Source organism: Eschrichtius robustus, chromosome 20 (assembly GCF_028021215.1).
Source record: "Eschrichtius robustus isolate mEscRob2 chromosome 20, mEscRob2.pri, whole genome shotgun sequence".
Taxonomy (NCBI): Eukaryota; Metazoa; Chordata; class Mammalia; order Artiodactyla; family Eschrichtiidae; genus Eschrichtius; species Eschrichtius robustus.
The window spans coordinates 16,061,153-16,086,035 of NC_090843.1; the positions used below are offsets into that span (position 1 = coordinate 16,061,153).

Sequence of the window (24,883 nt, forward strand, 5' to 3'; positions counted from 1 at the left end):
TCTGTTCAAGTGCTTTTTATGCATCTATTACAAGATCATTCAGCTTTTCACCTTTATTTTATCAATATGGTAGATTACATTGACTTTTAATGTTCAATCTACCTTGCAATTGGGATTAAACCCAATTGGTCATGATGTGTTATCATACATATAGGATACATATAGAGAGCTAGATTCAATTGACTAATATTTTGTTAATGATTCTTGCATATATATTCATGAGGGATACTGAGCTATGGTTTTCTTTTTTCATAATGTCTTTACCTGGTTTGGTATCAAGGTAATGCTGGTCTCATAAGTGTTTTCTGAAATTTGTGAAAAATTTGTTATTATCTCTTCCTTAAATGTTTGATAGAATTCACCAATAAAGCCATGTGGGCCTGGACTTTTCTTTGTGGAAAGGCTTTTAATTACAAATCCAACTTCTTTAATTAATATAGGGTTATTCAGAGTTGCTTTCTATTTCATTTATTTCAACTCTTTATTTCTCTCCTACTTAGTTTGCTCTTTTTCTAACTTCTTAAGGCGGAAGCTTGGGTCATTGATTTTAGATGTTTCTTTTGAAACTGTTTCCTTCTAAAGCACTGCTTTAGCTGCATACCACAAATTTTGATAGACTGTGTTTCATTTTCACTCAGGTCAAAATATTTTCTAATTTCCCTTGTGAATTCTTCTTTGATCTAAAGTTTATTTAGAAGTATGTTATTTAACTTGCAAATATTTGGAGATTTTCCAGGTATCTTTTTCTTTTTGATTTCTTATTTAATTTCGTTGTAGTCGGAATACTTTCTATATAATTTTAATCCTTTTAAATTTGTTGAAACAAGTTTTATAGCCCAGGATATAGTCTATTTGGGTAAATGTTGCATGTGCGCCTGAAAGGCATGTGGGTATAGTGTTCTATAAATGTCAATTAGGTACAGTTCAGTGACAGTATTGTCCAAATCTTTTATATCCTTGCTGATTTTTTTGCCTGCTTGTTCTATCAATTATTGAGAGAGAATACTGCAATTTCCAACTAAAGCTGTGGATTCGTCTACTGCTCCTTTCAACTGTCAGTTTTTGCTTTGCTCTGTTATTGGATGCATAACATTTACAACTGCTGAGTCTTCTCAATGGATTGATCCTTTTTTCATTATGAAATGCCCTTCATTACCCCTCGTAATATTTTCCTTGTTCTGAAGTCTCCTTTGTCTAATGCAACTATAGGCACACCAATCCTTTTATACTTAGTGTTTATACGGTATCTTTTTCCATCCTTTTAAATACAAAGATACAGGTTAAAAATAAGGTGGGTTTCTTGTAGACAGCACATAGTTGGATCACATAACAATGATCTAACCTGACACTCTTAATTGGAGTGCTAGACCATTTACAAATTTATTTAATTATCTGTGTTTAAACCTACTATGTTACTTTTTTTTTTCCTATCTTTTGTTTCTTTTCCTCCTCCCCATCCTTCTTTAGAACTGAGATACATATTTTTTCAAGTATTCCATTTTATCTCCACTAAGAGATCATTAGCTATTATCTCTGTTTTGTTATTTTCTTAGTGGTATGCATATTTAACTTATCATAGCCAACCTCCAAATGATCTATGGGAAAAGAATCTAAAAAAAGAGTAGATATATGTATATGTATAACTGATTCACTTTGCTGTACTCCTGAAACTAACACAACATTGAAAATCAACTATACTCCAATAAAAAGAAAAAAAAAGAAAAAAATTCGTTGTAATCAAAGGTTTGTTAGTAAAAGCAGATTCCCATTATAGCAAATGTCACTATAAAAAGTTCTATAAGGACAGCCCATAACAAAAATTTTGTTCTAAATTTCTATTCAGAAATAAATAAAACTTTGGAGAACTAGATAAAATAAGTTATCTACAACAAATAATTCTGTACAACAAACAGCTCCTCAGGTTCTATTCCAGAATATGTAACAATTTTTTTAAAAAACTGTCCTGAGTGCTATTAACAGGCAAGACCTTTTAACTTTTGCTCCAGTATCTAGTATGGCATATAGATTCACCTCACTTTTCCCCACATGAAATATTCTAAATCATCCCTAGAAAAATGCCCTTTCAAAACAAGCCAGCAAATAATAATACAGCATCAAAAAAGAGAGGGCTTTAAATAACACCACCAACTATCTCTAAATAAATTAAATCTTTTAACTTTCTAATTCATTTTAGATAGCTCCTGTTTTTTTCTCCAGGACTTAACAGAATTGTGACTTTCAATAATATGCGTACTGTAATTACAGATTAATTCCATTATCCCAAAATATGAAAGCCCTATGGAATCTGTTATGGTGAAAGTTTATTTGTAATAGTACTTGTATTAGAACTTAATATGGGTCCTCATCAAAACCTCAGAATATATACTGTTGACACACAGAACTCAAAAGGGCCTTGGAGGTTATCTGGTATAGACATTTGTTCCTTAGATCCCTAATAAGTCCTAAAGATAACAGTGGGGGTCCTGAACTATTTTTCACCTACACAGCCTATTTAAAATGATAAACTGACTTGACTTTAGCTAAAATTTCATCAACTCAGTATAGATGAAAGGATTAACTCTATGTAGTAAAACTCACCTCATACTGCTCTAAAGCTCTAATTAATAAAACTGGGGAAATAAGGTATTGCTTAATAAATTCAGTTTAATAGAAAACAGGCTTTTAAAAACATGGCCTCCCAGGGAGTGAAGGGAAGAATAATAAAAGATTGGGAATTAGATTTAGTCCATTCTCCTACACAATAACTTTCCACACAACATCTCTAATAATTACTTACATGCTTCTGCTCAAATACTTCTGTAAAAGAGAAATACGATTCAAAGCGATGTGTTCTAATTTGAAACAACTAACTGCCAGATAGTGGTTTTTAACCCTATTTTTTTAAAAAAGATTTAATTTTATTTATTTTTTTATTTTTGGCTGTGTTGGGTCTTTGTTGCTGCACGCGGGCTTTCTCTAGTTGCAGCAAGTGGGGGCTACTCTTCGTTGCAGAGCACGGGCTCTAGGCGCACAGGCTCAGTAGTTGTGGCGCATGGACTTAGTTGCTCCGTGGCATGTGGGATCTTCCCAGACCAGGGCTCGAACCCGTGTCCCCTGCATTGGCAGGCGGATTCTTAACCACTGTGTCACCAGGGAAGTCCTTTAACCCTATTTTGAATCACTGAACTTTTTAAGAATGTAGTGAAAACTGAGGACCTGTCCCCCCGGAAAAAGACACGGCCATAAATACATACATATAAGTTTTTACCTATCATTTTACAAGGTTCAGGAACACTAGCATCTGTCCACAGACTCCCGTAACTAAACTCCCTTAACATACTCAACTATGGGGAAACAAATGTTCTCATTCATTGATGGAGGAATACAGCTATATTCCTCTTCTCTATGGAGAGGAATATGGCTATAACTACCAAAATTACAAACGCTCATATCCTTTGATCCAGCAATTCCACTTCTAGGGATTTATCCAGTAAACATGTGTGAAATGACACTGTGTATTACAAAGCTATTCACTAGAGCACTGCTTATGTCAATAAAACAGTGTTGTCCATCTAAGTGTCCATCCACAGGAAATTGGTTAAATTATGGTTCAGCTGCACAATGGAATATTAAACAGCCTTAGGAAAAAAAAGCCAAGGAAGCTCTATGTGTACTAATATAAAACAATTTCTAAAATATTTTAAACACGAAAAGGAAAATACACAATAATGTATATAACATACTTGTCTTTGTATTTTTTAAAAATGGAGGGGTGAATATACATATGTATTTGCACACGCACACATATATATAACGTATACATATCATGTGTGATATATATGATATACACACACACATAAATAAAATACAAGAAACTGCTAATAGTTGTCTCCAGGGAAGGAAACCAGATGGACATAGGAAAAGCATAGCAGGGACTTCCCTGGCAGTCAAGTGGTCAAGACTCCATGCTCTCAATGCAGGGGGCACAGGTTTGATCCCTGGTAGGGGAACTAAGATCCCACATGCCGTATGGTGTGGCCAAAAAAAAAAAAAAAAGGAAAAGCGTAGCAGAGATGTTTCATTCTGTATCTTTGAGATCTTCTGCATTTGGTACTATGTAAATATATCACCTAATCAAAATTAATTCTTAAAAACAAAACAAAACTCTGCCTTAGACCCTAAGCAGTTTTGCTAAGCTTTAAAACCAAGCTATTCTAGGGGACTTCCCTGGTGGTCCAGTGGCTAAGACTCCGTGCTCCCAATGCAGGGGCCCGGGTTCGATCCCTGGTCAGGGAACTAGATCCCACATGCCACAACTTAGAGTTCTCGTGCTGCAACTAAAGATCCCGCACGTGGCAACGAAGACCCCGTGTGCTGCAACTAAGACCAGGTGCAGGCAAATAAATAAATAAATATTAAAAAAAAATAAAACCAAGCTATTCTACACTATCATTCTGTGACTTATTCATAATAATATTTTATCAGAATTTTTCTTAGGTTGTTTAGCTATAGTGATCTTACTGTGAAACAAAAAGTCTCATCCTTCCACAAACTGACCCCCGAGCAAATTAATTACTACGCTCTCTCCTTTTAGGCTCATAATACCTTCACATCTCCATATCCACCATCAGCTGTGTGCCATAGACATATGGGTCCATGCCTGCCTGATTATAAGTGCCTCAAGAGTATGCAGTGCATCTGGTTGATTTTTTTTTAATCCTCTGTAACACCTATACATAGTACAGACTCAATAAGAGTTAGCAGAACTCAACTGCTGAAAAATTTGGGCATTAAAATTTCAATATAGCTATTATGGTTCTTCTCCTTCATCTCATCCAGATTATCACACAGCAGGTCAAACAGCTTTTCATTAGAAGCTGATGGAATATTTTGTGCCTTGATTCTAGCTAGTCAATTGTTAATATAATGGAGATTGGACAAGTTAGTTTTGGTTTGATGCTAGTAGCTTCTGTCAAATTTGAACATTAAATCTGCCTGCTGAAGTTAATTAATATAACAGAATATATCCTGAACTAGAGGCACCATCTCCTGAGATTAGCTGGTCCTTCAGATTACATTTTAATTCCACAATTAATCCTTAGTATTCCTCTGGAGACAGACAAAACAGAAATTAAATCAACATGAACCCTGGCAGCAGACTATGTGATAAAAGTCACATACTCTTTATAAAAGCAAAGTTATCACTCACACAGGTCACATCTATTACAATAGATACCATCACCTTGTTATCCTTATGTAGGCAACATTAACAGTCTTCACAGGACTTAATACTTGAGGTAGTACTGGTTAAAATAAAATTCTAGTACAGCAAATTTGGATAGCCACTTACTGTTACCATTTTAAAACTAAACTATGCTTTGGTTAAAATAAAAGGCGTTGAAATAGACATTTCTCCGAAGACATACAGATGGCCAATAGGCACGTGAAAAGATGCTCAACAACGCTATGTAACTCACCAAGTTACTTAGTTTGTCAACATCCTGGGCCAATAATACCGTTTGGAAAAATAACTGCCATTTGAGTAGTATTACTAGTTGGGCAGATGCTAACAAAATTTTCAAGACTTCTAGGGCTTTTGCTAAATGTGGACTAAAAGAAAAACAATCACCATTTTCTGACTGCGCTTTGTCAATGATACGGGATTAGAGGAGGTCAAGCTTCAACAGAAGAGTGAGATTAATAAAATCCAATCATTCCACTTATGCATATACACCCAAAATAACTGAAAGCAGGGACTCGAACAGATATCTGTACACTCATGTTCATAGCAGCATTACTCACAGTAGCCAAAACACAGAAGCAACCCAAGTGACCACTGACAGATACATGGATAAATAAAATGTGGTACATATAGTATTATTCAGCCTTGAAAAGAAAGGAAATTCCGACACATGCTACAACATGGATGAACCTTGAGAATATTATGCTAAGTAAAATAAGCCAGTCACAAAAAGACAAACACCATATGAGTCCACTTATATGACATTTCTAGAGTAGTCAAATTCATGGAAACAAAGTAGAATGGTGGTTGCCAGGGACTAAGGGGAGGCGTAAATGTGGATTTATTATTTAATGAGTACAGTTTCATTTTTGCAAGATGAAAAAGTTCTTGAGAGGGACGGTGGTGATGGTTGTACAACAAAGTGAATGCACTGTACACTCAAAAATGCTTAGAATAGTAAATTTTATGTCATGTATATTTACTACAATTTTGAAAAGAGTGAAGTTCAGCAAAGGAAACCATAAATAAAACTTAAAGAAAACCTATGGACTGGGAGAAAATATTTGCAAACGAAGCAACGGACAAAGACTTAATTGCCAAAATATACAAACAGCTCATACAACTCAATAACAAAAAAACAACCCAATCAAAAAATGGGCAGAAGACCTAAACAGACATTCTTCCAAAGACATACGGATGGCAAACAGGCATATGAAAAGATGCTCAACAACGCTAACTATTAGAGAAATGCAAATCCAAACTACAATGAGGTACCACTCACACCAGTCAGAGTGGCCATCATTAAAAAGCCTACAAATAACAAATGCTGGAGAGGATGTGGAGAAAAGAGAACGCTCCTACACTGTTGGTGTGAATGTAAATTGGTGCAGCCACTATGGAGAACAGTATGGAGGTTCCTCAAAAAACTAAAGAGTTGCCATATGATCCTGCAATTCCACTCCTGGGCATATATCCGGAAAAGACGAAGATTCTAATTCAAAACGATACATGCATCTAATGTTCATAGCAGCACTATGTACAACAGCCAAGACATGGAAGCAACCTAAGTGTCCATCAACAGATGAATGGATAAAGAAGTTGTACGTATATACAATGGAATATCACTCAGCCATAAAAAAAGAATGAAATAATGTCAGTTGCAGAAACATGGATAGAACTGGAGATTATCATACTAAGTGAGGTAAGCCAGACAGACAAGGACAAATACCATATAATATCACTTATATATGGAATCTAAAATATGGCACAAATAAACTTACCTACGAAAAAGAAACAGACTCACAGACATAGAGAACAGACTTGTGGTTGCCAAGGGGGAGGGGAGGCAGGGGACAGTTGGACTGGGAGTCTGGGATTAATAGATGCAAACTATTATATATAGAATGGATAAAGAAGGTCTTATTGTATAGCACAGGCAACTATATTCAATATCCTGTAACAAACCACGATGGAAAAGAATATGAAAAAGAATATACATAGATAGATAGATAGATAGATAGATAGATATAACTGAATCACTTTGCTGTACACGAGAGACTAACACAACATCATAAATCAACTATACTTCAGTTTAAAAAAAAAAAGTGAAGTTTGATGACCAACCTCTTTATCTCCCTCATCTAGTTAGAATTAGGAAACAGACATCACCCTTTTTTAAAGAATACTTTTAGAAAAACGCTCCACCTCTGTTTTCCTTGCCACTGTCTCAGAGTATACTTAACGGGCAGAACAAAGTGCTTTTCTTGTTCCTTTCGTATTTGCAATCCAAATTCCCAGAAGTCTATATACACATAATGAAAGAATTTTGGCAAGATTTTTTTCTAGCCTTTGTTCCTGAGGGTTTTGTATTTTAACGCCACTACTCGTTCTTTGATAGTATTAATGTCTAAATGGAATTTTTTAGTTTTGTTTTCCCCTTTCTCAAATATGGCTCCCTCTTTTGGTGCAGATCATCAAATATAATATTCTTAAACTGGAACCACCCAGAATTGAACTGACTTCCAAGTCATATAGTTAATTAACTTCTTAGAAGGTACTAGAAATCAAAGCTAGATTATTCCTATTCCAGTACACTTTGCAGTATATGCAGTTAAAAGGGGGGAGAGGGAGGTTAAGTTAAAAGAGTAGGATATGACTATAACGAAATTCCATTCTTAGCTCTGTATTCCAAATTGCACAGGAAATTACCAATTAGGTTTCTAAAATTATCAAAAACTGAACCAGGGGGCTTCCCTGGTGGCGCAGTGGTTGAGAATCTGCCTGCTAATGCAGGGGACACAGGTTCGAGCCCTGGTCTGGGAAGATCCCACATGCCGCGGAGCAGCTAGGCCCGTGAGCCACAACTACTGAGCCTGCGCATCTGGAGCCTGTGCTCCGCAACAAGAGAGGCCGCGATAGTGAGAGGCCCGCGCACCGCGATGAAGAGTGGCCCCCGCTTGCCACAACTAGAGAAAGCCCTCGCACAGAAACAAAGACCCAACACAGTCAAAAATAAATAAATTAATTAATAAATTAAATCCATGTTTTAAAAAAAAATCTGAACCAGGGACTTCCCTGGCGGTCCAGCGGTTAAGACTCCCTGCTTCCACTGCAGGGGGGAAGGGTTCGATCCCTGGTTGGGGAACTAAGATCCCACATGCAGCATGGTGCGGCCAAAAAGTAAAAAAACAAACAAAAAAACAACCAAAATTCTCTTACTGTGAGCATTTGACTATGAACATTCCTCAGCACAAGGTATATCTGTGAGGGGAATGATACCGCTTGTATCTGATGGCTAATACAGTATAACTATGTTCTATTGTTAAACAGTAAAGATAAGATTCTACAAAACTAGTGTATGAAAAGTGGGAAGAAAGCAAAGAGCCTGACTTAGTCATGAGAACCTTGGAAAACAGGCAAAACTAATCAACCAAAAGAGAAGAGCTTTTACTAGTACTCCAGATCCTTCAGACTGCTCTAACCTGCAAAGCAGTGTTCCTTGGGTAGAAAGCAAGAGCAGTCCAAATTATGAAACAAGATTCCCCATGAAAGTCTCTAAGGGCAAAAAAACCTGACCAGGGGGCAAGCAGGTGCTAGGACAAATGACCCTACAATAGAAACTTTGTGGCGCCACACTAAGTCAAAGCTTAGCCTCAAATGAACCAAAAAGAACAGAGAGATGGGAAGGGCGACCCTTCTGCAGGGCAAAGTCACCAAATACTCCAGGAATTTTTTTTTTTTTTTAAATATGCCTAAAGTCTAAACAAGGTATATTTGGGACTAGAAAAAGCCAAGTCTCTTTCTGGATTAGGGAAAAAGGGAAACTGGACTGTAAAACGTCAAAAAGAACAGCCTAAGAAGTGTTTAAACATGGCTAACATACTAGGAAGCAGATTCTAAACTAATCCATCCCATTACACACAGTAGTAGTTAGGACCAAGTGAAACCTACCATCGAGAGGGACCTAGCAAAAACATCGCAACAGATCTTGTTTAAAACTATTTATTAGAAACATTTTTAGGATGTAACTTTATAAACATTAGCACTGAAAAAAAAAGAGGTACCTAGCAATTTGAGACCCAGACAAGGTAAAGAGGAAGAACAAGACTAACCAAGCCAAACCATCTCTAGACTCAAGTTTGAAATAAGAAATCATTGATAGGACCTCCCTGATGGCACAGTGGTTAAGAATCTGCCTGCCAATGCAGGGGACACGGGTTCGATCCCTGGTCCGGGAAGATCCCCCATGCTGCGGAGCAACTAAGCCCGTGTACCACAACTACTGAGCCTGCGCTCTAGAGCCTGCGAGCCACAACTACTGAGCCCGTGTGCCACAACTACTGAAACTCACATGCCTAGAGCCCTGCTCTGCAACAAGAGAAGCCACCACAATGAGAAGCCCGCACACCACAACGAAGAGTAGCCCCTGCTTGTGGCAACTCGAGAGAAAGCCCACAGCAACAAAGACCCAGCGCAGCCAAAAATAAACAAATAAATTTAAAGATAAATAAATAAATAAAGTAAAAAATAAAGCCTTAAAAGCATTCAGAAAACGTTAAAAAAAAATCATTGATAACACCTTACTTGCTTTCCTTTTCCTTGCTTTAAAAAAAAAAAAATTTAAGAAACATTTCAATTTAATCTTTAACTAAAAGTAAACAGAAAATAAGAAGTAACATAAATGACTAACAGCCAGGCGCAATGACAATACTGACCACATATAGGAAGAAAGGAAGCAGATGAAAAGTAAAAATCACAAGGAGGAAAACTAGATATGGTTATGGATTGATTCTCTAACCACTGTGGCACAAGAGTTCATGTACACTTTGTTAAGTGTCAACCAATTTTATATTACTGACTGCGAAAAAGAGAAATAAGGTATTACTGCACCAAAATCCATAAGACAAGAATTCAGAAAGGTAAGATCAGCACTCAAAAAATAGTATTTCTATTTGAGGGCATTTGCTGGTTTAATTCTAAAGAAAAAGCTTTGAAACTGAGCTAGCTGTACTTTGAGGTCTGAGTGTGTGGAGAAAGAAGAAAGTCAAAGCCCAGGACCTGCCCAATGAGGGGATTCTGGGAAATCTACCCTACACTTTAAACAAAGAGCACAGGGCTACCCTTTCAGGGTAACAGCCACCTAGGAATACACCAGCCCTCATGAAAACTCAATGGATAGAATTATGGAGATTAGACAAATTTAAAGAGAAAATAAAGAAGTGGAGGTATCAGAAGAAATACAAAAGTGCAAGGAAATTTCAGAACAACCTACTCAGTATTCAGCCCTGGGAAATAAAGACCAGCAATCCAGAAGATAGGGTAAGAGGCAGAGAAAATACAGTAAGAAGGTCTAACATATGTTTAAATGGAGTGCAAGAAAGAGAAGACAGAGTGGAAGGCAGAGGCAATACATGAAGAGACAATGGCTGAGAATATTCTAGAACTGATGAAAACCAGCAACCCACAGATTTAAGAAATCCAATAAATTCCAAGCAGAATAAATCAAAATAATCCAACCATTCATAAAAATCTGCATACAGATGTTTATAGCAGCTTTATTCATAACTGCTAAAACTTGGAAGAAACCAAGACATTCTTTAGTAGGTGAATGGACAGATAAATAAACTGTGGTAGATCCAGACAATGAAATACTATTCAGTGCTTTAAAAAAAAAATTTTTTTTAAAAGAGGTAACAACCCATGAAAAGACACAGAGAAAACTTAAATGAGCATTACTAAGTAAAAGAAGCAGGGACTTCCCTGGTGGTCCAGTGGCTAAGACTCACGCGCCCAACACAGGGGGCCCAGGTTCGATCCCTGGTCAGGGAACTAGATCCTGCATGCTGCAGTGAAGATCCCGCGTGTGGCAATGAAGATCCTGTGTGCTGCAACTAAGACCTGGTGCAGCCAAATAAATAAATAAATATTGGGCTTCCCTGGTGGTGCAGTCGTTGAGAGTCTGCCTGCCAATGCAGGGGACACGGGTTCGAGCCCTGGTCTGGGAAGATCCCACATGCCGCGGAGCAGCTGGGCCTGTGAGCCACAACTACTGAGCCTGCGCGTCTGGAGCTTGTGCTCCGCAACGAGAGAGGCCGCGATAGTGAGAGGCCCGCGCACCGCGATGAAGAGTGGCCCCCGCTCGCCACAACTAGAGAAAGCCCTCGCACAGAAGCGAAGACCCAACACAGCCAAAAATAAATAAATAAATTAATTAATTAAAAAAAAAAAAAAAAAGAAGAAGCCAATCTGAAAAGGCTACATATGGTATGATTCCAATTACAATGACATGCCAGAAAAGACAAAACTATGGAGACGGTAAAAAGATCAGTAGTTGCCTAGGGTTAGGGGAGGGAGGGATGAATAGCTGGAGCACAGAGGATTTTAGGGCAGTAAAACTACTCTGTATGATAGTATAACAAATATATATCATTATACATTTGACCAAACCCATAGAATGTACAACACCAAGCGTGAACCCTAATGTACACTATGGACTTTGGGTGATAATATGTCAATATAGGTTCATCAGTTATAACAAATGTGCAGGGCCAGGAGGTATCTGGGAAATCTCTGTACCTTCCACTCAATTTTGCTGTGAGCCTAAAACTGCTCTAAAAACTAAAATCTATTTCTTTTAAGTGTATTCTCAGCTTCCCCAAAAATATTCAGATGTAAATAAAGCTCAGGAAAATAATAAAGATAAAAAGTAATCCAATCTAGACATATCTCTCATCCCTACATTATAGTGCACAAGATCAAAGACAAAGAGAAAATCTCGAAAATGGGCAAAGAAAAGATAGATTACCTTCAACAGAATGGCAATGAGACTAAAAATAAAGAGTATAATGGAAGTCAGTGGACAATAGTAAACAATGTACTGAAAGAAAATAACAACCAACTTAGAATTTTAAAACTAGCAAAAATACCACCATTCAAGAATAAAACCAAAAACAGACATTTTAAAGCAGACAAAATGGAGAGACAATCACTGGTAGACCCACACTAGAGAAATTCCAAAGGATATATTTCAGGCAAAAGAAAAAATATTCCAGAGAGAAGGGCAGAGATGTGAAAAGGAATGAATAACAAAGAAAGTGGTAAACACATAGGTGAACATGTAGGTTAGGCAAAATAAACGTAACTATAAAACAGATGCAATAATAATCTGTGGACTCTTAAAAATATATATACAAATGGTGAATACATGACTTTTTTTCATTTATCAAAAGCCATAGAACTGTACAACACGAAGAGTAAATCCTAATGTTAAACTATGGACTTTCATTAATAATAAATAATGTATCAATACCGGTTTATCAATTGTAACAAGTCTACCACACTTACGCAACATGTTAATAATAGGGGAAACTGGAGGGATGGGATGGTAGTATATGACAACTCTCTGTATTAACTGATCAATTTTCTATAAATACAAAACTGCTCTAAAAGCCTACTAGTTAAATATATATACATATACAATTAAATACAGAACAATAGCATGTGAGGTGGGAGAGGAATAATGGAGTTAAATGTTCAAGGCCCTTATATTGACAAAAAGGAGGGCAAAGGTATTGATTTAACATTAATCTTTGATAAATTAAGGATACATATTGTAATTTCTGTGGTAACCAATAAAAGAGCGCATAACTTTCAAACTAGAAGGTGGAAAAATGGAATATTAAAAATAAATAATAATATAACTGACAAAAATTTGAAGGTGGGGGGAAAATAGTATGAGAATGTTTGTCTCTCATAGCAGATAATTACTCAATAAATAAATAAAAAATTTCAGAAGAAGGTAAAAGAAGCATAAGAAAGATTTTAAAAGAAACATAAGGAAGATTTAAGCCCAAATATATGTCATTGCTTTAAATGCAAACTTAGACAAGAGTTTGGAGCTAGATTAAAAGAAGAAACACGCCTATATGGGTGACAATTAACTCTATTTTCATCTTCTCAATACTCTTTTCCAATTCAACAAAGATTTATTCAGTGTATACAATGTGCTGAGCACTTGAATAGTCAGAAATAAAGGTTATCACCCACGTTCTCAAGGAGACTAATGGGGAAAACAAATGTGTTATAATAAAAGTAGGTTATCAGGTGCTAATAAGATAGTGCAAGTAGATGGTGCAGCTATCTGGAAAAGCTATACAGAAGGGATATCCGGATTATGCTTTGAAAAGTAAACCGGAAGTTCATTTGACAGATAAAAAGGAACGGTAGAGGAGACAGCATAACCCTGCTTACTAACATTACAGGTTAGAAGATCAGTCATGGTTTGAGGCAGCAGCGCCCAGCAGTGGGGGAGCAGACAACGATCCATGAAGTTAAAAAGTTTGGCTAGGGAGTGTTAACTCTATCCAGTAGACAATGTGGAGCCTTTAAAGCAAGGGAGTGAAACAATAATACTGGTATTTTTAGAAATGTAACTGGTGGCAGTTTACAAAAAGATGAATGGGATTAGGAGAAATTAGCTATTACAGTTATGAATGAGGAAGGTCTGGATTAAGGCAGTAGCAGCGGGGCAGACAAATACTAGAGAAAGAAGAGAAATGAGTTGATACTTGACTACATGTGAAATGAGGGTAGAATTAAATAAATACTAAAGTACAGATGGTCCCCGACTTATAACTGTTCCACTTAATGATTTTTCAACCTTATGATGGTGCAAAAATGATATACATTCAGTTAAAACCATACTCCACATTTTGAATTGTGATCTTTTCCCAGGCTCGTAATACGTGACACAACACTCTCTCATGACGCTGGGCGGTGGCATCAGCACAGCTCCCAGTGAGCCATGCAATCACGAGGGTAAAAGAACCAAGACACTTACAACCATTCTGTACCTAGACAATCATTCTGCTCTTCACTTTCAGTATGGTATTCAATAAATGACATGAGATATTCAATACTTTATTATAAAATACACTTTGTGTTAGATGATTTTGCCCAATAGTAGGTTAATGTAAGTGTTCTGAGCACGTTTAAGGTAGGCTAGGCTAAGTTACCGTGTTCGGTAGGTTAGGTGTGTTAAATGCATTTTCAACTTCTGATGTTTTCAACTTACAATGAGTTTACCAAGACATAACCCCACTGTAAGTCGAGGAAGATCTGTAATGAAAAGGAGAAGGTAACATAAAAGCAAACATAATAAATTTATCAACAGTTCCTTAAAACTAACCGGTATAAACATAAGCTATTTTTCAACACTTATGCTTACTGACCATCTAACTATGTACTAAATATAAACACCTAAACACACTGTTTAAAATTACTGGCACTGGTATGTGAAATAGCTAACACTAGATATTGATAACTGACACCTTCTAATTGATGCAATTCACTAAATAACAGGAGAAAGGTATTGGCTGGTTAAAGGTCTTTTCAGGAATCAAATGTGATCATTTAAAATGTTCACATATCAGACTCACAAATTTATAAAAGATAGGAAAAGAGATCATTTTTCTTTAAGAAGACATCAATAATCTACTATGTGGCACTACCTATAATTACATGATCTTGCTTCAAGCTCTATAAAGTGAAGGTTCTTACTGTGCCAAAAGAGATAGTCCCACTTTTCATGGCTTCTCATTTTGCTCTTCTTGTCAATACCATCAACACACTGCATAATCCATTTCATTCAATACAACTGAAACCAATGACATTAATCAAAGAAATAAGTGATAGTGGGGAATCCTAAAAAATAACACCTTAAACGTTTTCTTTGAACTTAAAACATATGTTTATTCTGTTGCCAAGCTTTTGATATAGGCCTTTTGAGTTATAGATCCACTGACTATAGTTTCACACTGTCTTACACAAACCACACCCATAATGCATCATCTACAATTTCCAGTTTCAATTTCTTTAAAAGTGAAGCAAGAACTTTAAAGATACTTGCCAAGGATCTAAATGAAGAATTCTTCCAGATTAAAAAAAATTTTTTTTTATAAATTTTTATACTTATCTCCTTATTGACTCATTTTATATTCAGTCTTTCCAAGGCAATTAACTTAGTTTTCACCGAATCGACAATTCTTTCATTTTACAATCATATGTCAATGGTTAACACAATTTTGTATTGAACTATATAATTACAATACAAGTGCAAGTTGTCATAAAGTGACCCTTGGTAAGTCTATAAATCAACTGGTGGGAGCAATGCAGTGGGCATTAGTTAGTATGCCTTATAAAAAGAGAAGGAATGTTTATTAAGACTAGTATCCCTGCTATGAAAGATCTAAATTCACTTATTGCTTTTATTGTACTCAGGACAGTATCTGGCACACAGAAAGTACTATAAGAGTATTTGTTACTATCTTAGCATTAAAATTCAACTAAGTACAGTTAACAGTGCATGTAAGGGTGGAAATCCACCTACTTTACAGTCTCCAGAATCACAGAGACAAGACTACCTGTATTTAAGTTGTCAAAAGGGGAGAGAGTAGGGAATATAAACTGCATTAAGTCCTCATTGAAAACATATGAATACAAGGTGCAGTCAGTTTCACATTACTGGAAGTGGATTATCTAGCACTTAAAGGAAGAGAACTTGAAGAAGGATAGCTCACATGTCAAGTCAACAAGAAATGAAGAAGTAGGTTCATAATCCAATTAATCTATCACCTCAAAAATGCTAAGAGTATGGCTACAGGTCCTCCTAAAAAGTGGCAGCTAGACTAGAGGAAAGTCAGCTATAGCTTAGTGCACATCAGGTTACCTGCCTCTATTATCAACTCACTGATGACAGAAAGCATCAATCTCTTAAACAAAACCACATGGTGCATCCCAAAGCGCAAAACAAATGCCTTTGTTTTACCAATTATTATAAGTTAAATATTATACATTAAATTATATAAAATTAATGCATATAAATGCAATGTACAGGAAAATTTTTAATTTGCCAATAACCTAAATATAAGTAAAGAGCAACTTAAATACTGAAAGTGATAAATGCGGTGGCTTGGCCATTTTCTTTTAGCCTAAGTTTTGTGATGTATATCCAATTTGCAGGTACAAAACACTCAAGGCAACATGACAGAATAGCTACAATAACCAGGAAGTTCAAAGACCGCAGCTACTTAAAACACCCTGTCCACTAGGAAAGAATCCACAGTGGCACTGACTTTCTTCCTTCTATGGACATCAAAAAGTACTGAAAATGTTATGAATAGTTAGCAGAAACTCAAGAGACAGCCCATGAGGCTGCACCAGTCCCGCTAGATGGCACTATCACAGGAAAGTCACTCTGCTCTCCCATTTGGAGCAAGGGCTGAAAGTGCTCATGATCTCTGCAAAAATGAAAGCTGTCATCAACACAGTGACATCCTCATTGAGAAATTATGACCCATAATGAGGAATTCCAAGCTAGAAGGAGGCGTTTATCCAAAAGCACCTTTTCTCCCAGTACTGTGGCCACCTCCCCACTCCTGTTTCAAATCAGTGGTCTGAGAGATACAATGTCTTGCAGGCAAAAGTCCTGCAAAATGGAGATTTTCTTTTTCCTCTTCCTAACTCCACAAAACACAGGATAATTTACTTGCCTTTTTTTTTTTTTTCTTCCCAAGTTTCTTTGCTATGGGTAAAAATACTCTCCTGCTAGTCCATGAATAACAAATTTATTTTAATCAATATACTTACCATGATTGGAAACTTCAAAAATAACATACAATTAATGGCATAAAAGCTTTTGGATATAAAGGAACTTCTTTCTATGTATCAAAGGGAGAACTTCCTATTAAACAGATAAAGTTTTCTGACACCTTAGTTACATGATTTTAGGTCGGGCCTGGGCAGCAAAATTCACAATGTTACTCATTCCCATAACTTACGCTCTACCCCATGGAAAGTATGCTTGGATACAGCTACCATGAACCTAAAAACAGAAGGAAAGAAAAGCATCCTAACAAGGAAGCCCAATGAGTTTAAACCGTATACAATTTGAATACAAACTCACTTTTACTCAGTAGGTGACCATATGAACAGACAGATTTGGATAGGAGCCTTCTGCTCAATTCCCCAGTTAAAAGACACAACAAAGGTTATTATTAGGTAATCAATTGAATCAGAAATCAATTTAATACTCAAATATACTGCTCATTTACAGTTGAAGCTACTTCACCTAGATCAGAGAATTTACATTTACACACGTAACTTTAATATACAGCAACAGTCAGGAGTATAGCTGCTCCAAAGTGCCACAAAAGTCAGTTACTTAATTAAAGAAGCCAAGAAACCAAGAATTACAAAATGTGTGACAAATCCTGTGTTCCCGCAGCACCTCACCACAGCTCTAATACAGCTCTCATCACAGCATCAGCTCTCTGTCTACAGCACTTGCCCTCTCCACACTGCAGGGGGGCCTGGAAGCACTGTACTGAGGCGTCATCCCTAACACCCTGCACAATGCCTAGTATGCAGCAGGTACTCATTGGCTGTTGAATGAACAAAAACTATCAGGCTATTCCAGCTCACCAAAATTATGAGACTCCTCAAAAAGCAGCCAGTTTTTCCAACTAAACCCTGACAAACACCTCCTCCTTTAAGAAGCTACTGGGGCTTCCCTGGTGGCACAGTGGTTAAGAACCCGCTTGCTAATGCAGGGGACATGGGTTCGAGCCCTGGTTCGGGAAGATCCCACATGCCACGGAGCAACTAAGCCCATGCGCCACAACTACTGAGTTTGCTCTCTAGAGCCCACGAGCCACAACTACTGAGCCCAAGTGCCACAACTACTGCAGCCCGCACGCCTAGAGCCCGTGCTCCGCAACAAGAGAAGCCACCGCAATGAGAAGCCCGCGCACCGTGATGAAGAGTTACCCTCGCTCGCGGCAACTAGAGAAAGCCCGCGTGCAGCAACAAAGACCCAACACAGCCTAAATAAATAAATACATAAAAATTAAGAAGCTACTGACCAAAGCATGAGACTAAGATCTAAGTCACCATGAGAAATAAGATTTCTTGAAAAGCACAGGAAGGAATGTATCACATGAAGTCAAAGATCAAAAATTCTCGAGTCTCAAGCCCAAGGAAGCAACATCTTGGATTGGTGAAGATTTTAAATAAAATATCACAAATATATTTTATATATTGTATTAAAATCATAAATCTGTTTTACATTTTGTACTAAAGCCATCCTATGAGAGTAGAGGGGTGAGGTAGCAGGTATATAAGAATGCATAGGAAGCCATAACACTGCTTAACTTAACACCCGCTCATTAATGAGGCCTGATCTTATTTTATGCTCCTGGAAAAAAATAAAGAATGAACAAGAAGGAAAAATAGAAGGAGAGAAAAAGCAGTCTGGGGGTACAACCAGGAGGAATCTGCTGAACTGCAGATTTGGAGAACTGACAGACTTAGCAGAGGCAGATTTTTCAAAACTCTACATACATATAACTATCCAGAAAGTCCAGCGTAATGAAGCTATGCCAATACCTTTTCATTAACAGTTTTTTCTGAGTGGCTGAGCTTTGACAAAATGTGGCATAGAATCTATATACACATCCTGTTAATATCCTTGCAACAGACCCATGGGAAACCTCTCCCATATTAGAGGGTAAAAAGAAGTATATCCTCCCATAGAGAGTACCTTCAAGCATACTGTTAAATGACTGGAACAACTGGTAGGACTTAAAAGTTCATTGGAATCGTAAGCCAAATCGTCTCCCCTTCAGTGTATCTGTATGATCCACCCAAATTGCTCTTAGTTTTTAAATGTGTTTACATTAGACTCTAAGCAGTGTTTGTTATCATCACTTTACTCACCTTACTAACACCAACTCCAGTAAACCTGGCCTCTAATAATTCCTGCCGTCGGGGGTCCAGGCTATGCAATTCTTCCATCATTTCTACTGAAAAAGAAAAAGTACCTGTGAGACCATAAAAGCTAAAACATGAGGAAGCGATTTTTAAATATAACAAAACTCAGAGTAATTATTTCACCGAATGGTCACGTACAGGTAAACCTCAAATAAATATGGCATACAAGTAATAAACTACAATGTGCTGCATCAAACAGTAATACATTTAAAATTATACAGTGGCTCAAAAGTCCTCTTCTGAGCAGTGGTTGAGAATCCGCCTGCCAATACAGGGGACACGGGTTCGAGCCCTGGTCCGTGAAGATCCCACATGCCGCGGAGCAACTAGGCCCGTGCGCCACAACTACTGAGCCTGCACTCTAGAGCCCGCGAGCCACAACTACTGAGCCTGTGTGCCACAACTACTGAAGCCCGCGCGCCCAGAGCCCATGCTCCGCAACAAGATGAGCCACCGCAATGAGTAACCCCCCGCTCACCACAACTAGAGAAAGCCCACACGCAGCAACGAAGACCCAATGCAGCCAAAAAAAAAAAAAAAAATACAGCATGAATCAGAAGCTACTAATAACTTAAAATAATGCTATTATATGCCTCCTTGCTCTGAGGAGCAGATAGTAGCTCATGAAAAAAGGAATTACTTCAAATTTAATAGAGAACCCATGGTAAAACCATCAACCGGCATTCACTCAGGAAATTAGTATAGCTCCATAACCATCCCTTTACAAAATCTTTCTCTGCCACTCCCTGGAGCAGTAGGTTTCTCTAGACATCTGCTTTTAGCACTCCTTCCAAGCAGGGAGGGGCAGGAGGACACCATTTTTAAACTCCTTCCACGACCAATTAATGCACAGGCTACTCTCAGCAAATACCTCCATCGTTTGCAAGAGATCAACTCTTGCAGAACCCATTGGAAACCTCCCCAATATTAAAAGTAGAAGAGGTGCATATACCATTACATAGAACCCCTCTGAACATATTATTAAATAGTTATTGGAATGATTGGCATGATTTAAAAGTTCACTGAAAACATGAATGAACCATGCTCCTCTGCAATCGAACACCTCCACAATTTCCAGTAACAACCCCTACAAAGTCCTCCAGTTTCATTTCCCTTCCTGGATTGAGAGCCTGGGGCAAAGGGGAATGAAAGGGTGGCAAATTAAAGTTTCACCCACACAGACAAGTGCAGGTTACAGAGGGAATTAGGAAATTCTCGGAAGGGTACAAAGGCATCTTAAAAAAGAAAAAGGAAAGAAAAAAAGAAGAAGAAAAGAGATTGAGAGAGTGTTTCCCTAAGTGGCCTTCCTCGCGTCTCGCCCTGCCCTAATGGAGGCCGGAATGGCAGAGGTTGCAACCTCCCTTCAAGACCCAGGGTCTCTCGGCACGTTTCCTAAACCTCCATCCTCAGGCCCGGCCCGGAAAATGACGCCCCAGCGGTTATTCCATTTAATGTCAACTCATGTTAAGGAAAGATCCACTCTGTTCCATTCCAGCAGGGCCTTAGACTGGGATCCTCCCTGTAGCCCACAGCCAGGAAGCAGGACCGATGGGGCCTGGTCCCGGCGCCCCTCGCCTCCCGCCGGCTCCAAACTTTCCCCAACTCCAGGCCCACCTGTCACGGAGGGAGGGCGGGCCAGCTCTCGGGGGCGCCCGGGAAGCTGCCGGGGCCTCCAGCTGCCCGGGCGCCCCCCTCTCCCCGCCGGCCGCCGGCCCCACTCCCAGGCCGGGGCCGCCTGGGCCTCCCCCATCTTCGGCCCGGCCCCTCAGCGACCCGCAGCCCTCGGAAAGCCCCTCCCGCCTCAGAGCCGAGGAGCTGCGGCCCGGCACCGGCCCCCGTGTGGGCCCGGGCCGCAGCCTCCTCGGCCGAAGGGGTCGCCCGGACGGTTAATGCCTCAGGCCCGGCGCCCTCCCCCGCTCGGGGCTCAGCCTCTCACCTGCCGCCGCCGCTGCCGCCGCTCCACGCTCCTCCCGGGAGGGGCCCCGACCCGACCCGGCTGAGGACCGCTCTGCTCTCCCCCTGGGCAGGCCCGGGGCGGAGCCGGGGCCTCTCCTGAGCACCGCAACCCCCCGCCCGGGCAGCCGCCGCCGGCGCCGGGCTCCACGAAAGGGCGGGCGGGGGAGGGGGGCCTCGGAGGCCGCAGATCCCCGGGCTCGCGTACAGAGCCAGGCGCCCGACGCGGGCCCGGGCCCGGGCGGCCGCGGGGGGCGCGGGACCGGTCTCCTGGCGCCGGACAAAGGCCAAGGGAGGCACAGAAGGGCCCAGGCCCGGCCGGGAGGTGGGGGCCCACTCGGCTAGGGGCCACTCGGGTGCGGCGTGGAGGGCGGGGGGGTCGGAACCGCTGGTGCCCAGGACCCGCCTCCGGCCCCTTAATCCGGATCGGTTCGGTCCGGATTAGTAGTGATCGGTGTAAACACACTAGTGAAACCGCGTGTTTCCTCGCGAGATTTGCACGGCTGGGAGGCAGGGGGGGTCCAATGGGGGTGGGGGAAGAGCCGACAGTGGGGGAGGAGGGGGAGGGGACGAGGAAGGTGGGGGGGTCCCCGCTGCCCCGGCGCCCCGCCTCCTCCAATCAGCGGCCGGGCTGGCGGGCAGGGGTTAACCAGGGGACCCCGCGCCGGCTGAGGAGGCCGCCGCCTTGCCGGGCGGCTGAGGGAGGGCGGGCGGACGGGCGGCGCCGGCGGACCGGCGGCGACGCGAGGAGAGGTCGGACAGGTCCGGAGCTCCGGAGCCCCCACTGCCGCCTCCGTAAAATCGGCCCTCGCCCCGCGGGACCGGCCCCAGCCGAGGAGGTTGGGCCGGCGCCCTGGGTCGCGGACCGGAGCTAGAGGGGCCTCGCCACCGGGGCCGGGCGCTTCCCCGATCCGCCTCGTCGAACCCCGCGCCAGCCTAATCCCTGGTCTCCACGAGTTTGGGTGAGAAGTGGGGTTGCTCTGCCCAGGATGGATTTTAGAGGAAGAAAGCCCGTGAGCCGGCGAACCCCGCCCGAACTTCCCCGGAGACGCCCAGTTAGTGAGTTGGCTGTGCCCACCCGTGTTGGCTGGCTCCCACGCCCCGCCACTCTCCAAACTCACCCTCCCACTCCCCAAATCCAAGCCGCCTTGGAAAGCGGACAGCGCTTCACCTCCACGTACCTGGTTGGCAGGACGTCTCCAGGGACAAGAGGTCCTCTGGGATCAAGGCTGAGTCCCCACCCCCACCAGGATGCTGCGCCAAAGGGACTCTCTCGGTGCCCCCGGGGGGAGGTTCCATTTCAACCTTTGATTAAAAACAAGGCCCTCCTGGGTACTTAGGGGGCTCGGAGGGTAAGGGCAAGAACGGAGAAAACAGGCCTGCCCCTCAGTGTCTGCTGAGGAATGGGAAATGTGAAAGGGTGCAGTAGCTCCCGCAGCTAGGAGGGCTTCCTGCACAGAAAAATCCTCCCATTTTGATCACCCAGCACCGGAGAAAAAATCACATTCTCTACGGACTTCTATGAGCCAGGACACTGACTTCAACGCAAATACCCAACTTTTTATTTTCCTTTGATGCCGCCTTGATCAGATGTCTGAAGATGACTTAAGGACTACAGGCAAATCACTTGGGAAAAATTCAGATAATGAACAAGAGCCTTGAACTTTTCCAGGGGCTAGGCAAGTACTTCAAGTGGCGTTTCTGCCTTTCTTTCTTCCTTATTCTTAATTCATCCTGTGTTAATGGAACACAGGCCTGCTGGAAGGGCAAAGGATGGCAGTTTACTTTTTGTTAGTTGCCCAGCCTTCCAAAGCCTTGGACAAATTCAAGCACTGTGGAAAAACTCCATTCAACCAAGAGTCACCTTGCTTCGAACACAGCCAGGTTGGGCCCTGTGCACACACGTATTTCCAAAGATAACAATGTCTGAAGGGGAGGGGGAGAGCAAGTTCCAGGCAGAGGAGGGTAGGAAAAAGGGCAAGGTGAAGGACCATCAAGAGAGCAGGAGAACCAAGAGTACCTTCCCCTACAACTCGAAAAGCAAGTGAGGCAAGCTCTGGCATTATAGCGAATGATCAAAAAAGTAACTCCTTAAAATGACACTGGAATGTCTCAAATGAGAAGAGTTTAAAAGGAAGAACACCAGACAGAGTTGGAGCTGAGTTCCAGCCAGCTCTTTCACAGAGAAGCTGCATGGACCAGTTACCTAACCTTTCAAGTTTCGCCAACCTCATCTGTGAAGGAGTTTGGACTAGAGGATAATAAGATAATAATGAGGCTATGATTCCATTTTTTGAGCTAATTTTTTTTTTTTGGCCACACCATGCGGCATGGGAGATCTTAGTTCCCCCCACCAGTTCCCGACCACGGGATCAAACCCGTGCCCCCTGCATTGGGAGCACGGAGTCTTAACCACTGGACCACTTGGGGAAGTCCCTGAGGTAATTATTTTTTAAAAAATAAAAGTAGTTACTGAAATACAGGAAAAGATGAGATTTTTAGTTTCACTTTGCCTAGTGCGTTTTCCTCTGCATGTCAAAGAACTTACACTGCCATAGGTCTGTTCACAGCCCCACTCCACATTTAACACTCATCCCAACAGGAATTGCTCATAGGAATTTAATGAATTTGCTTACCACAAAAATGAGCTGCTTCTGTTTATAAGCATCATATAAATGAAAATATCAAATATCAACAGTAAGGAAAAAGAACAATAGGTGGATAATTTCAAAATAAGCTCTGTTGTTGTCAGATGGTTCTCACAATGTGATTTAACCTTGTGTTCATGAACCAACTTGTTTAAAGCATGTTTACTGGGACTTCCCTGGCAGTTCAGTGGTTAAGACTGCTTCCAATGCAGGGGGCTCGGGTTCGATCCCTGGTCGGGGAACTAAGATCCCACATGCCCCGTGGCCAGAAATAAATTTATTAATTGTGTTTGCTCACAGGGCAACTTTGTGAGACTCAACTTGTCATAGACTGGCAAATGGTGACACTCCCCATGCAAAGGCCCAATTCCCATCAGCTTCAGAAGGCTCAAACATGGATTCATCTAGATGTGCACGTTGATCATCTGGTCCTTCCTGCCTTCAGTGTGTGACAAGTCCTCCAGGTTCATGTTCATAGTCACAGAGAGGACCAGGGCGCTGGTGTTCCCCAAGCTGTGCTCTGCACATCTCGATAGGTTAAATGCTTTAAAGGGAGTAGATGTACATTGGACCTCGGGAAACTCTAGGTTAAAGTGAAGTGGAATCCTTTATTTCAGTACTACTTAGAGCCTAAAAGGTAGGCATATGACAATCTCCAGTGGGGGGATCAGGGTATTCAGTGGTTTCCTATTTGATGTTTGGAACCACCACCCTGGTTTTTTGCTGGCTGGTTGGTGGTTTCAGGTACTCATGGGAGAGGTGTTTTGAGAAAGACACTGGGGAAAACTAAAGTAGTTCTAGCACTCTTTTGCCCTTTCACCTGTACCACACTAATGAATGTCCAGCATCTTCTTAAATGTTTCATAATGTCCACCATCTGGCATATATTACTGAGCAGGGGACCTTACGTGCACCTTTTCTAGAAGGGGCCTGCAGTGTGGTGGCTAAGAGGACAAATTTCCTAGTCAAGGGCCCTGGTTTTCATCTTGGCCCTGCCTCTTACCAGCTGTGTGGCCTTAGGCAAGATATTTAACTTCTCTAAGCCTCAGTTTCTTTATCCATCAAATGGTGTTAAAAACCTCACAGGACTGTTGGAGGATGAAATGAGATAATGTGTATGCCTGACAGAGTAATCCCTAAATAAATGGTCCCCAAACCACATTTCTACCAAGGATGTAGACATTTGTCATTAGATTGGTTAGCAGCACACAGT

The 24,883-nt window shown here is 40.9% G+C and overlaps 1 protein-coding gene across 4 annotated transcripts in view; it reads right to left on the reverse strand.

The window, feature by feature from the left end:
* The window catches only part of TLK2 (tousled like kinase 2), a 106,087-nt gene extending 84,744 nt beyond the window's left edge, over nt 1-21,343 (reverse strand). For 2 of the 4 annotated variants that reach the window (XM_068530363.1, XM_068530362.1), the window contains exons 1-2: nt 20,684-20,819; nt 19,016-19,101 (exon numbers count right to left, since the gene is read on the reverse strand). In XM_068530363.1, the coding sequence (XP_068386464.1) occupies nt 19,016-19,101; nt 20,684-20,819 (222 nt within the window). Of the gene's footprint in view, nt 1-19,015; nt 19,102-20,683; nt 20,820-21,005 lie in introns of those variants that run through there. The other 2 variants (XM_068530365.1, XM_068530364.1) reach the window with 2 other exon arrangements.
* Nucleotides 21,344-24,883: the final 3,540 nt, after the last annotated feature.